This window comes from Colius striatus, chromosome 2 (genome assembly GCF_028858725.1).
Source record: "Colius striatus isolate bColStr4 chromosome 2, bColStr4.1.hap1, whole genome shotgun sequence".
NCBI lineage: Eukaryota > Metazoa > Chordata > Aves > Coliiformes > Coliidae > Colius > Colius striatus.
Window position 1 is genome coordinate 60,342,559 of NC_084760.1, and position 14,863 is coordinate 60,357,421.

Consider the following 14,863-nt stretch of genomic DNA (forward strand, 5'->3'; position numbering starts at 1 on the left):
ATTTTTGATACAGGCCAGGATGACATCGGCTGTCTTGGCCACCTGGGCACACTGCTGGCTCACATTCAGCTGGCTGTCAGTTAACATCCCCAGGTCCTTTTCTGCTGGACAGCTCTCAAGCCATTCTGCCCCAAGCCTGTAGTATTGTATGGGGTTCTTGTGGCCCAAGGGCAGGACCTGGCACCTGGCCTTGTTAAACCTCATGCAACTGGCCTTGGCCCATCGATCCAGCCTGTCCAAGTCCCTCTGAAGAGCCTTCCTGTCCTTCATAAAGCCACACTGACTGAGCCTGAACCTTTGGTTGTCCTATATGTGCCTCACAATGGCACTCAGTATGATCTGCTCCATAACCTTCCCTGGCACTGAGGTCAGGCTGACAGGCTTGTTGTTCCCAGGATCCTCCTTCCAGCCTATCACTGGCATCTGGAAATTTGAAGAAAAGAGAGTTGCCAGGGTGACCATAGGGTGGAGGTAAAAGCTACCACAGCAAGAGGCAAGGAGTGAAATAGGGAAAGCAAAAAGGAGCAAGAGAGTGGCTGAGACAGAGTGAACCATAGTGTGCTCACTGCAGTATCACTCTTGTGAAAAAGCCTCTAAGTTCAGTTGCCATTTTGATCATACAGGTAAAAAAGAAAAGAGAGGACAGTCAGGGGGAGACAAGGAACAGAATGAAGAGCACAGAAGGAAGCAGTTATAACCAAAAGATTTTTAAGTATTTGCAGCAGGATGGTGAGTCCGAAAGGATTGCCCAGAACAGCAGGCTAGTGAGAATACAAGTTCTTGAATGTCATCTGCTAGCTGCTTGTAGTTAGACTTCTCCTCAAATCCAAGTTTATAGACAACATGTTATACTATTGATAATATAAACAAATCTTGAGATGACTGAGTTACTCTGGTGGGATTGGCTGTCTGGTGAAAACACCAGGCCAGACAGCGATTGCACTGACATCACCTCAGCCCAGGCAGGTTCTTGCACTGCATGTGGCAGGTCTTCATCTTCTAGCACTCTGCTTTTTACTCTGCTCAGTCATTCTTGAGCATACTAGAAGTACTCTCTTAGCACAGAACTGCAATCCTTGGCTTAAACGTGTCATGCCCTGTGGCTGTATGCCAGCATTGTGGAATCTCCTTCCTTGGAGGTCTTCAAGACCTGCGTGAATGCGTTCCTGTGTGAACTGATCTAGGTGGACTTGCTTCTGCAGGGAGGTTGGATCTCTAAAGGTCCCTTCCAACCCCCACCATTCTATGATTCTATGATTTAAACTGCAGGGTGTTAAATGGACATAACTCCAAGAGAGAATTCAGAGGTTAAGAAACTAGCTACTCCTTGTTGGGATCTGGACAGAAAGATGGAATAGGTGGAGTAGTGTCAACAGTGTGTGGAGTGCCTACATGAATACTGAGTTCACCCTAACACATGATTCAGTAGAGTTAACTTTCAAACTCTTCCATTACCTATTACATGCATTACTGTGTTATACCAAATTTTTAACACAAAGTTCAGTGCTAATGAAAACCTCACCTCTACACATGTATAACTTTCATTTTAGCACAACTTTGCTATCTTGAAACTGTGCTAGGAAAATTATTTTTGCATATTCTACTTCTAGAATACTAGGTTATAATTTGACTGTAATTATCACTTTTGTTGCAATACAAATCTTTCAGATGTGCATGCTTCTATCTCCCAGACAGAATATATATTGCACTTATCAAGAGTTACTGATATGTCTTATGACTGCCTATGGACTTCTTGTTGTCCTTTGACGATCTCTTCACTCAATACAGAAACTCCTCTATAGATTAGGTGTTTCAAGGCTTTTAAGGAGCACAAGAAAATTGATAGTTGGATATAGAGAAGATTCTCCCTGGAGAGAGAGAGGGAAGGTGACTATTATAATCTGTGTGTGTTTCAGTGCTTTCTAGGGTCTGAGAAGTACAAAGGAAATTATATGTTCCCATGATCTCTTGTAGAGGAAGAGAAATCATGGCCAAATGTCCCACAGGAGCTGCTAAAGGAGAATACCTGTCTTAGAATCATATACTTATAGAATGGTAAGGGTTGGAAGGGACCTTTAGAGCTCATCTAGTCCAACCTCCCTGCCGAAGCAGGTCACACAGGAACATGTCCAGGTAGTTTTGAAAACTTTCAGAGAAGGAGACCCCACACCATCCCTAGGCCTGTGCCAGGGCTCCCTTATCCTTACAGTAAATAAGTTTTTCCTTCAGTTTAAGTGGAACTTTTTCTGCACCAGCTTTTGTCCATTACCCTTGTTCATGTCACTTGAGATAACAGAAAAAAGTGTCACCCCATTCTCTTGACATATACCCTCTAAGTACTTGTAACTATTAATGAGGTCCCCCCTCACGTCTTCTGTTTTCTAGGCTAAACAGCCCCAGGTCCCACACCCTTTACTCATACGAAAGATGCTCCAGTCCCCTGATCATCTTGGTGGCCTTGCACTGGACTCTCTCCAGAAGTTCTCTGTCCCTCTTGAGCTGAGAAGCCCAGAACTGGACACGAGACTCCAGACGAGGCCTCACCAGGGCAGAGGAGAGGGAGAGCAGAACCTCCCTGCTGGCCACACTGTTCCTGATGCATCCCAGGATGCCATTGGCTTGCTTGGCCATGAGGGCACATTGCTGGCTCACGTTCAGTTTATTGTTAACCAGGAGTCCCAGGTCTCTCTCTGCAGAGCTGCTTTCCAGCAGGACAACCCCCAGCCTGTACTGGTGCATGGGGTTGTTCCTCCCCAGGTGCAGGACTCTGCACTTGTCCTTGTTGAACTTCATGAGGCTCCTCTCTGCCCAACTCTCAAGCTGGTCGAGATCCTACTGAATGGCAGCACAGCCTTCTGGGGAATCAGCCAGTCCTCCCAATTTGGTGTCACCAGTGAACTTGCTGAGGGTACACTCTGTCCCCTCATCAAGGTCATTGATGAAGACATTGAATAAGACTGGCCCCAGAACTGACCCCTGTGGAACTCCACTGGCCGCAGGCCCGTAACTCAACTCGGCACTGTTGATCACCACCCTCTGGGTTCTGCCATTCAGCCAGTTCTTGATCTACCTCAGTGTCTACTCATCCAAACTACACTGCCTGAACTTTCTGATGAGCATGTTGTGGGAGACATTGTCAAAAGCTGTCGAGGAGTGGTTAAGGGAGAATGGACATGGACCCCAGGGTATAATGTTAGGCCCGACGGGGCAAGGCAATCTGAGTTCTAGTTATATGAATTTAATGCACAATCAAGACCCAAGTCAGAGCCATGGTTAAAGCAGTTGCTGTCACATAGTCAGCGCAGACAGCAGGCCACTTTCTGCTCCTTCAAGGTCGGGCTGTTTTCAGCTAACGAGCTAACAGCCCAAGGTGGAAAACAACTACGGGAGAAAAACAAGATGGGAAAATGTGAGGGAGCTTGCTTATCGCAGAAACCGCAAGTAGGATGAACATAAGAATGTAATCTATTAGCTGCTGTTGCTGAGCTAGTTTTGAAGCTGCTGTGTATATAAGTTAGAGCCTGCTCTCAATAAAGGAGAAGATTTCTGCTATCACTCACATTGAGTAGGACTGATTTCTTCCCACCCAGCTGAGAATCGGACCCTGGGTTGATCGCTGCATGAAGTAGGCTTCTAGCCTGGGTTTTTCAGGCTTCGTGCCTGGGTTTCAGGCTTCGTGCCTGGGTTTTTCAGGCTTCGTGCCTGGGTTTCAGGCTTCGTGCCTGGGTTTCAGGCCTTCGTGCCTGGGTTTTTCAGGCTTCGTGCCTGGGTTTCAGGCTTCGTGCCTGGGTTTCAGGCTTTGTGCCTGGGTTTCAGGCTTTGAGCCTGGGTTTTTCAGGCCAAGAGCTGAAAACTTCGCGGCAAAAAGCCTTGCTGAAGTAAAGGTAAGATTACATTGACTGCTCTCCCCTCATCTCGTCAGGTAGTTATACTATCACAGAAGGCGATCAGATTGGTCAAACAGGATTTCCCCTTGGTGAATCCACGTTGACTTCCTTGATAACCATCTTTTTCTTTGTGTGTTTAGAGATGACATAGTTCCATTACCTTTCCAGGGATGGAGGTGAGGCTGACCAGCCTGTAGTTTCCTGGGTCGTCCTTTTTTGAAGACTGGAGTGACATTGGCCTTCTTCCAGTCGTCAGATACCTCACCTGTCCTCCATGAAAATTAAAAAATGATAGAAAGTGACTTAGCAGCAACCTCAGCCAGCACTCTCAGCATTCCTGGGTGTATCCTGTCAGGACCCATGGATTTGTGGGTGGTTGTGGGTGTACAGCTTGCCTAACAGGTCTCTAACCCAATCCTCCAGCAAGGGAAGGTCTTCCATTCTGCAGACTATCTCACTATTCTCCAAAGGCTTGGCTTCCCCAGGCTGTAAAGACTGAAGGAAAGAAGTCATTTGGTAGTTCCACTTTCTCTGCATCCTCTGTCACCAGTGTGCCCTCCTAGTTCAACAGCATCTTGGGGTTGTAGCGGTTGCAATCCACTGTACCTAAAGGGTGGACGTAAAGAGGATTTGTTCTTCAGTGTCCAGTGACAGGACTAGGGGTAATGCGCATAAGCTGGAACACAAAAAGTTTCTCTTAAACAGAAGGAAAAACTTCTTTGCTGTGAGGCTGAGGGAGCCCTGGCACAGGCTGCCCAGGGAGGGTGCGGAGTTTGCTTCCTTGGAGGTCTTCATGACCCGCCTGGACAAGTTCCTGTGTGACCTGATCTAGGTGGAACTGCTTGAGCGGGGGGGTTGGACTAGATGATCTCTTCGGACCCAGACCATTCTGTGATTCTGTGATTCTGTGATTGATTCTATGAGGCTCCTCAGGCTCCGCCGGAGCTGCCGCACGGCTAGCGCTGTGGCGGATCAGGCAGCGCGGACGACAGCCCCACGCCCGCGCGAGCTGGGGTCCTCGTGTGCTATAAGAAAGCGAGGCGGAAGGCCCGCCTTCCTCTTTCGCTGGTAGCTGGCCGCGGTGCCGGGGTGAGTAGCAACAATGGCGCCGGGGCCTGCCGAGCTGAATCTTCGCTGTCGGCTGGGCATCGCGGCGGGAGCGGGCCGGGCGGGGGCCCCGGGGCGGTCAGCGCCACTCACCAGGACGGCCTGTGTCTGTATTTGCAGCAGGAAGCCGGGCGGGAACAGCACCCACCGAGAGCGCCATGGCCGAGGAAGGGTGAGCGGGGCTGGGGCCGTGGAGGGGCGGGGAGATGGAAGGGCCGTGTTTTGCCGGACTTTGGCGCCGTTTCACGTCTTTTCACGCTGGGTCTGGAAGCTCTAGCCGGGAATCTCCGTCCAGGTGCTGCCTTCACAGGCCACGCCGTCTGCTGCCGCACGCTGCCTGCAGGCCCGGGGCTGAGTATTTGGCCGGGGCAGCTGGCTGGCCGAATTGCTGTCTGCGCGTCTTTCCTTCTTTTGTAATACGGCGTGGAGAGAGCACAGCAGCCTGGGTCACCCGCAGGATTTAATCTAAGCTTTTAAATTCTTTATTTTTCAGTTTGTCTTTTGACTTAGTTCTTCGGCTTGCTTTTTTCCCCTACTTTTTAGTGGTTGGATGCTTAAAGGTGGATGGGAAGCTTTTTCTTATAGCTGTAAGGTGTTGGTTCGATTGGAGCAATATTATCTTCTCTTTAGCATTACTGCTGGAGGTGTAATGGATGTTAACACCGCCCTGCAAGAAGTGCTGAAGACCGCACTCATCCATGATGGCCTAGCTCGTGGTATTCGTGAAGCAGCCAAAGCCTTGGACAAGTGAGTGTTAATTTTCCTTTTTGTCTATGGTGTTTAACAAAATTGGGTCAGAGATGTTGTGATGAAACATATTAAACACATGCAGTGGTCACCTTTTCCAGGTATTTAGGTGAAAGCTTTTGGAAGACTATGTTTTTCTGCCAGTGAAGTCACATAGTTGTCTTTTGCTGTATCTCTGCTTTGGGATCTTCAACTTGCAACACATGTGCCATCCATGGTAAAAAACCTAGAGTTTCTTGGTAGGGTGTAATACTATACAAATATGTATACATATATTTAGTATTTCGAAATCATGGGGTATCGCAAAACAAAAGTTAAACCTAGGAAGTTTTTGTCTTGAAACACACTTGCTAAATTTTCTTTTTGACTGTTTTGACTATAAAGTGAGTTGAAGCAGTGCCTGAAGTTGATACACACATACTTTTAAGACTAGATAGTGCTTAAATGTAATGCTACAGTGTTTGGGTGATGACTTAACAGTTTGTCGGATACCCCTTCACTCGTCTTCTGAGTGAAAGCAGCAGTCTGACAAACCTGTATGCAAAAAACTTACGGAAGTACCAAGTAGTGGAAGAGAAATGGAAACTAGGTGACAGACAACTAGTCTGTGAGTTCTTTTGAGTTTAGCTACAACTTCATATCCTATGTTTTTGAAGAAGGATGTCTGTACAAGTTTTTATACTTCTATATGGGATAGTTCTTGCTAAAAACAGTTTCTAAAACATTCTGGTGAAACCTGTGGTGAAGAAGGCCTTTTGTTTGCAGTGGTCAAATTATTACATTAGGTTAAGCATACCTATCTACACAGCTCTCTCTGTTGTCAGGTATCCCTTTGGTATTCTTAACCTTGTACCACAGTATGCAAAGATCCTAATTAGAATTGAGGCCCTGTCATAACAGCTTCTTTGAACGTAAGTAAAAAAAAAAAAAAATTCCAAAGAGCTTATAACAACTCAGTGTGGGAATTAAGCTTTTAATAATTACAGATCTGATGTTAAATTATTGTAATCTGTGGTAACTGTCCCCTTCCTCCCAACTTGTAACTGGCTGTTTTCAAATAGTGAAACCAGTTCTTCATGGAACCAGTGTTTTTCCAGTGATGACACATTTTTCTAATAGCTGAAAGTTTTATTTAGTGGGATTATTGGAAACTTTCAGTACTGGAATAGAATCTGATACTACAGGTAACAATGTCTTGAGTACTCTTAAGAATAAGAAGAACTAGTGGATCATATAAAAATTATATTTACTACTTCAAGAGCATATAGTGTCTTAATACCAGAAGCTAAATTGAAGAAATGGTTTTCTAGAAACACTCTTGCTGAATTTTGTTGTTGACTGTTTTAATTAAAAAGCAGATTTAAGCAGTTTCTGAAGTTACATTTGTCAATTTTAATTCTTTTTTTAGACGCCAAGCCCATCTTTGTGTTCTGGCTTCAAATTGTGATGAACCCACATATGTAAAATTAGTGGAAGCACTTTGTGCAGAACATCAGATCAACTTAATAAAGGTGAGTGTAAGCTTCAGACACAGGTTTGGAAGTGTTGTCCTGCCTGTAGTGTAAGCTGCTTGTTGAGCATGTGGAGCTGGATCTTTGAAGAGCTATGCTGTAATTCTGTATGTGGCTTGTCTAAGCAAAAATTCACTTAGCAGAGATTTAATTCTATGTGATTGTCACAGAAGCAATACTAAAACAGTGGATGTAAGTGGCAAAGTATGTATATCGGGCATTTCACAAAGTTAATTATTTTTTTGTCCTTTATTATAAATAGAATTAATGGCGCAAATGGTCTTGAAGCATGGGAAGAGTCTCAGCATGACTTCAGTTGAAAGTAAAAGCTGTACAATGATGATACTTTGGCTCCCTCTACTGATACTAGTGAGGAAAGCAGCCATCCGTTACCCAATACTTCTGAGAGTACAGCAGCTTTTTTGCTCAACTCAGTTGTATTAGAAACTGCTAGTTCTAATGTGATGCAATCTTTTACCCAGGTTGATGACAACAAGAAGCTGGGTGAATGGGTAGGTCTTTGCAAGATCGACAGAGAAGGAAAACCTCGCAAAGTGGTGGGCTGCAGTTGTGTGGTTGTCAAAGTAAGATGATGTTAATTACAGCTTATTTCTTGACTTCTGAAAAAAAAGCAATGAAGATAAGTTTTCTTTAGAGTAAGAATCTATTAAATACAGCTTGTATATTTTTGGGGATACTTAACAAACTCTTCTATATTGTTACATGTGGTTTTAAAATACTCAATTTTGCGAGTTAATGGTTGTGTCCTTTAAAATATATGCCTGTTTACCAATGAGCATTAGAAGAAAGACCTTTTAACGAGCAGAGATACTTTGCTTCACCAAAAAATACCAGTTCAATATGTCTGCTTAACTTGCAAATGTTTTGCAGAGCATATCTTAAAATGACACTGGTAAAATAAAGCCACAGTACGAGCCTTGAAGGCTTTGTTGCCTTTGAGGTCCCATGAGATGGCTACATCTTCACAATAGAGCCTAATGCCTTATGTATATGTGTTTTCATACTTTTGCTACTGTTTTGAATATTTTACTTAACTTTTTTGAAGCAGAAATTTGTTTATACTGATTAATGTTGCATGTGGATGAAATAGTGGTCTTTTAACTGAATACTTTCTTACTAGAAAGTGAAGGGAAAGCAACTAGCAGATTGCTTGAGGTTACTTGTGTGTAATTTGGGGAATATTAGGGAATATCTTGAGAAAAAATATCAGAATCTCACATGTCCTTGTAAAATAAGTTGTAAAATTTTGAGTGGTTCTGTATATTATTAATGTGTTTTCTTGTGTTACAGGATTATGGCAAGGAATCTCAGGCCAAAGATGTCATCGAAGAGTACTTTAAGTGCAAGAAATGAATGGAAAATAAATTTTGAACCTGACTAGTGTGTTGTGTGATTAATGACTAGATGTTGTGGAATGGTTCTTTTAAGTTGCAGAAGATAACACCAGAAAATGAAATGATTATGCAGATCTTGGTGCATTTGATTAGGATGTTAATTCTGACAGCTTGCTAAAAAGATAATGGGAATCCTTGCTCTTCCCATCCTTAGGGTGCCTCTATTTCCTGTTCCTACCCTAGAGCTTACCAACTGAAGAAGCTTTGCACAGATTCAGTTGCAAAAATGCTGGCAGTTGGTTCTAACCTTTGCTTGGCAGTGCTTGGGCCTGTCCTTCTGCAGTTTTGGAATAACTTGTTAGGATAGGTCTTAAAGTGCTATGAAAATTTGTCTCCCTCTGCTGAAACAAATGAGGATAATGGCCTGAACTGTTACCCAAGTCTTCTGAGTTGCAGAGTTTTTTAAATGCTGTCTTAATTTATTCATGGAACTTGCTTGACACAAGGTATGTCCTGTTCTGTTTCTATTTTTCCCCTCTCAATTCTGAAGCAAATTATGGGTGGAATTAGCTTCCTACAACTAGCATTGTCATGTACTACTCATTCTGTAGGAGCTTTTAGTAGTCAAGGTAGCCAGTTAAGATCTCTTGGTCAAATAAGGCAATATTGGACTCTTGTTTTCTATAGTAGTTGGAAGATGTACAGAACTTAAGTTTTGTCATTTTTTAATTTTTTTAGAAATGAGGTGGGATTCTAACTGGAATTCAAGATCACTTTCTCTGATGCAGTTTGTTATATACATCTTAATGTTTTCTATGAAGCAGCTCTAAGTAGACTCAAAGAGCTGCTCCATTATGCTGATAAGTAGGATATACATGAGGGGCTGGGCATCTGTAGACTAGAGATGGTTGTACCTGTTTACAAACCGTAATGAAAATTCAACCCAAGGGTCTGAGAAGTAAACTTTTTTTTGGTATCTGGTAATGTGATAGAGAGGCAGGCACCTTCTCCAGATGCTGGGCTCAGATGCACCTTCTCAGAGCTCTTGTTAAAGCCCTTGTACTGCCAGAGCTTTCTTGAAGCTAGATCTAACTTGACACGGATTTTTGAGAGGTTCATCTAGTAACTTTTTCAGGTGACCTGAATCATATAGGATGATAGGGTTGGAAGAGACCTTTCCCTGCAGAAGCAGGTCAACCTAGATCAGATTGCATCGGAACACATCCAGAGGTGGGTCTTGAAAGACCTCCAGGGAAGGAGACTCTACACCCTCCCTGGGCAGCCTGTGCCAGGACTCTGTCACCCTCACAGTAAAATAGTTTTTTCTTATATTTAAATGTAACCTTTTGTGTTGTAGCCTCATCCCGTTACCCCTTGTCCTGTCACTAGATAAAATAAATGACAAAAAGTTCTCTGTTTAAAATCTGATTAAAAACAAGTAGTGTATTCTTTCACTGAAAAATGTTCAGTCTTGTCTCTGAAGCTCTCGGTGGAGGAGTTAAAGTAGCTTTTAACATTTTAGTTAATGTCAAGCTAGTATGGCAAATAAAAGAGGATTTAACAGAAGTGCTTGAGTTACTGTTTTCCATTTGGATGTTTTTGAGCATATTTGAGACTACAGAAATTCACTTGTGTAGCTAAGAACCTTAGTTGCAGGTTTCATTGAATTACTGAAAGTTTTAAACCACCAAAAATAGAAATAATCTCTTAATATTCCTTTATAAATGGATTTGAAACACTTCATGGAAAAAACTTTGTCAGTTGAGATTTAGCTAATTTTCATGGTTTGACTCTTGAACACAAAAGCACACCTCATCTTTTGTCCTGTCTTAAGAAGCTGCATCTTCCCAAGAATGCTGGATAATTATGGTTTGCTTTTCCTTGGCTATCTATCAAATTCACAAAGGGAATTGGGATCTAAATGAGCTCATAACCTAAGTTCAATGGCCTGGGGATTGCTGAGGTTGAAAATTATTTAAATTGATCATGCTTCTGTGCCACAACATTTTTTGCCTGCTAGTAATGAAGTCCTTTTAATTTCTTACGTTTCTGGATGCAGGGTAGCAAGTGCACAATCCAGTAAGGCCCTCCAAGTTACTGGGTGAAGATTTTAAAAACTGATAAAAATCCATTTATTTCAAATTTCAAGGAAGTCTTTGCTAAGCTTGTGCAAGCAAACAGTTTTTCCAGATGTTTGTCTTTTTTGACTAAAATGCAACTTTTCATTCTTCTATTAACACAAAAATGATCCAGGAGAATCTGAGCATGGTCCCTAATTCAGCTACACTTGACTACAAAGGGATTTTCGGCAAGTAAATAATAAATAGATACCTTTTGGGTGTGTGTGATTGCATGAAATTAACCTTAAGGTTTTGGGTCTATTAGGTAAAATTTTGTCAGTGTGTGCAAACAGATTGATTTTGTCATCAGTAAAACTTAGTTTAGCTTGAGATCTACTTGGCATGGGAAGTTTCTGCTGGTAAAACTTACAAGTCTACTAATGGTGTCTTGCAGTGTGAAGCACTAATGCAAACACATAACTAAATCAGAGGACTGGGACTATTGTATGACTTGCTATAGGGGAAAAATAAGAAGGGTATTGGTGGGAGAAAGAAGTATTTATCCAGTCAATTTGAATTTTAATGAGATAATGTTGAAGTGAAAAGAAGAGTAGCTATCACTGAAAAGATTGAGTAAAGTTGATGACCTTTTGCATTAATAAAATTCTGAAGTTGTTTGGCAGTTACCAACTTATCTCCATTGAGAACATGGAGGGTCTTCACCTTGCGTTTTCAATATCTGTTGTCCGCCTTTTACACTTGCCTTAATATTTGTGGAGAAGGCTGATTTGAAATGATATGCTGCATTGTGTTATCTGTATTTCCTGCCCAACTAATACTGTACAGAAATCAGATAACGCTGAATAAAGAAAAAGATGTTCTATGAACATTAACAAACTGCAAGAAGGTAAGTAAAATTACATTCATTTGGCTAGGCTAGAATGCTACAACAGCACTGGTTTTGGATTTACACGGAAGGGAAGTGAGATGTCTGCTTTTGTGGATTTGGATTTTGTATACCATTTTGCTTCTGACAAGAGCGATGAAATTCTTTGAGTTATTTTTAGGTTTGAGGGGTTTTTTAAAAAGCCATATGGGGGAAAGTGCACACTGAATATCTAGCTGTTGACTTTAGTGCTGCAAATTTGTTGTAATGGAGATAGATTAAGTAGCTCTGCATATTTTAAACTTGCAAGCAATTTGAAGTCCAGCACAAATCCAGCTTTACTGAATATTCTTCATTTAACACATGATAATTTTATTCTCAGTGTGAGAAAATGTCTAAAATGTGTTCTGTGCTTCATTATACCATGTGATATTGGAATTGCTACTTCAGCAGTAGCTGGGTTATATTTTTTCCTCACAATTACTATCAAGTATTGTCAGTGAACTGTTAGGAGGAGGCATTAAATAAGGAGAGCTGTAGCCCATGAGCAAGTCTGTTAGGCACTGTTCTTTTGCAAAATGGAACCATACCTCAAAATAAGTCTAGGACTATGGTGTGTCTTTGATCATAATTTACATAGCAACAAATACTAACATAAAGGAATGACAGCTCTTTCATGCCAAGGTTTGTTCATTGGAACAGAACCAACACTTACTAAGTATTTTTGCCACAGGGACTTGGGTTGACATCTTAATCTTCTGATTAAAATACTTGGGTGTCAAATTAGTTTTTTTCTGTAAATTCTTATTTTCTGGAAGTGACCATGGAACCTACACAGTCAGTGCTGGAGAACTGATTAAGACTTGGCCTCCTTTATTCTTTTTACTTAATGTTCTCCCTACTGTGCTTTCTTTTCAAAAATTTGATGACGACTAAATTCCACCCAAAGTTTCTGGTTCACCTTAATCTTTCAGGAAAGTAAAGTTTTTAATTCAAGTTGTCAGAGGAGGACAAGTGATTGCTAGTCCTTCATACTGGAAGAGTTGACATACACTTCTCTGAAACCTCTGCTCTGCAAACTAGAGAGATCCAGTTTATTCACAAGATACTATTTTTGTTTACCCATGAGAAGATGCATTGATCTTCATGTGTCTTGTAGCATTTTGGATAAGATTTCAGTGGAGTGGACTTTGGATTGCACTTTAAATTTTAGACAGCTGTAGTAATCACCCTGAAGGTACCTATTACCTGATCTGTGGAAGAATGTGGTTAGACAGCCCTAAACGTAGGACTGGGAATTGAAGACTTTCAGGGTCAGTCCTGCAGCTCCACTTTTCCTGATCATAATGTCCCTTGCAGGTTTTCTTTGTGAAACAGAGATAATGCACAATGAGTTGCTCAACAATGCACATTTTCTGGCTTTTTTTTTTTTTGTCAGAAGCAGAATGAGTTTCTCTTTTTTTCTGGACTAAAATGCCAGGTTTTAGTGGTTTTATGTGGATTAGTAGTCCTTTCCAGGCCCAAAGTCCTATGTTTGTATGTGAAGTAGAAAGCTAACAAGATGCTTTGAAGAAATGGTGATATGTCATTGTGAAGGTGCTAAGTGCAGACTTCTAGACAATATTTAAAGAACACTATGTGAGATTTAATATTAAAAAACAATAGTTAAGCTCATTTTAGTTTGGATCCACTTGTTTGTTGTCTTGGCTGGTACTGCTTTTCTGTGTCTTATGCATTTTGCCTTAGATGATAAAAATTTGAGCATCTGGACAGCATCACTGCTACCACATATTTACACAGCTCTCACTTTGATGGGAGTTGAGGGCCTGACTAGTTCCCATGGGAGAGCTGATTATACCTGCTTTCTACTCTTTTCCATGACAGTGCCCATTTTACACTTTAACTTGCTTGGAGATTAGGATGATGGCAGTGCTACCTCATCCTTACACCATAATAATTCTGTTTAAGAAGGAAGTATGTGTTCTGACAATGTATAGTGGGAGTTTGAGTACTCAATTGAAGATAGCTTCTTACCAGGACAGCTCATTAACATCAGGATCTCCCACTGTAATATGCTCATATGTTTTACAGTAGTACAAATGTCAAGGACATCAGGGCTGGTCAGCAGCAAATAGCTGTGCTGTAGCAGCACTTCTGTAGGCTTCAACCATTCCTTTGTAGAGCATTGTTTATTCTGCCTGCTTTGAGAGAAAAGTATATCTTCCAATCTTATTTAATGCATAAAGTGTTTTAGGGGGGATGAGCACTAGTCTCAAATGAAGAAAATTGATTTAGCATTGAAATGCAGCAATTTTAAAACTTTCTGTAACAGATAAGCATAAGCCCCAGTGTTTTCTGGCTCATGTACTTGACTTAGAATTGCCTCTACCTGTTTGGTTTTTTTTTCCTTATTTGTACTACAGAACCTAGATATCCCAGGTGTAAGTCAGTGTCTTATGTCTATGTTACTGAAGTTGGTGCAAACATGGCCCTAAAACATGTTTCCTTTCCTTGACACCTCACAAAGGTGTCTCATCCAGTGATGTAAAGAAACTCTGACCGTACATTCGTCAGCCTTTTCTCCTCTTTTGAGGATGATGTGTTTGGAATGTGAAGTCTCAGTAGGATTTTTAATTTGTTAGGCAATTGAACCAGACACTGGATACTGGGTGAGCAAGGTTGTGGCTTGATTTAACTAGCCTGAAGGAAAATTAATAGCAAATTTTCTTAATGGGTTTAGACATTTAAGTAAATACACAGGATTTTTTTTTCAGCCATTAGTCAGCAATCAAATGTTTATTTTGGGAGCCTTTATAACAAGTTGAGCAGATGAAGTTGCTAGTATGCTGTCATATAATGATCTTACACACAGTCATATTTTTCCCATCCATTGGCATAAGTTTTGAATGAAAGTCCATCTACAAAAAGCCCTGATTCCACATTAACTGCTTCATGTGGCTGAACTGTTCTAAATGGCATCTTTTAGAGACGTAAACCGCTATACAAGCCACTGTACTCTGAACTTTCAGCTCTTGGTAATCATGGTCCCTTCTTCTAATTTCAAGTGTCTGGATGATGTTTTATTATATGAGCTACCAGAAACTCATTTGAAAATCACTTTGGCTTACAGCTTTTCTCCTCTTCTGCCAATTAAGAAGCCATTGGGAAGACCTTTTGTAGTACTCAAAAGTATTTAAAATACTTTCACTGAGACTTGTGTGAGAAATATTGTATTCCATAAAATGGAATACAATACACTTTTGATAAGTGGCTTTAATTTTCCAAAGTGATATCACTTTATTTATGTTTC

The 14,863-nt window shown here is 41.4% G+C and overlaps 1 protein-coding gene and 3 non-coding genes across 5 annotated transcripts; all 4 read left to right on the forward strand.

The window, feature by feature from the left end:
• The first annotated feature begins 4,927 nt into the window (after window positions 1–4,927).
• On the forward strand, window positions 4,928–8,650 carry RPS12 (ribosomal protein S12). 2 transcript variants are annotated; one of them, XM_061990721.1, is made up of 6 exons: window positions 4,928–4,976; window positions 5,115–5,166; window positions 5,625–5,741; window positions 7,150–7,252; window positions 7,735–7,836; window positions 8,564–8,650. In XM_061990721.1, exons 2-6 carry the CDS (start codon window positions 5,153–5,155, stop codon window positions 8,624–8,626), a joined length of 399 nt encoding a protein of 132 aa, XP_061846705.1. In that variant the 5' UTR covers window positions 4,928–4,976; window positions 5,115–5,152; the 3' UTR covers window positions 8,627–8,650. The 2 variants fall into 2 exon arrangements, with proteins under 2 accessions (XP_061846705.1, XP_061846706.1); XM_061990722.1 differs by having other exon boundaries at window positions 4,952–4,976; window positions 5,118–5,166.
• LOC133625041 (small nucleolar RNA SNORD101) lies at window positions 6,201–6,275 on the forward strand. The gene has a single exon (XR_009818339.1). It is a non-coding gene; the product is annotated as a small nucleolar RNA SNORD101 (small nucleolar RNA).
• On the forward strand, window positions 7,581–7,667 carry LOC133625052 (small nucleolar RNA SNORD100). Its single transcript, XR_009818350.1, has one exon. It is a non-coding gene; the product is annotated as a small nucleolar RNA SNORD100 (small nucleolar RNA).
• Window positions 8,101–8,235, forward strand: LOC133625050 (small nucleolar RNA SNORA33). The gene has a single exon (XR_009818348.1). It is a non-coding gene; the product is annotated as a small nucleolar RNA SNORA33 (small nucleolar RNA).
• Window positions 8,651–14,863: the final 6,213 nt, after the last annotated feature.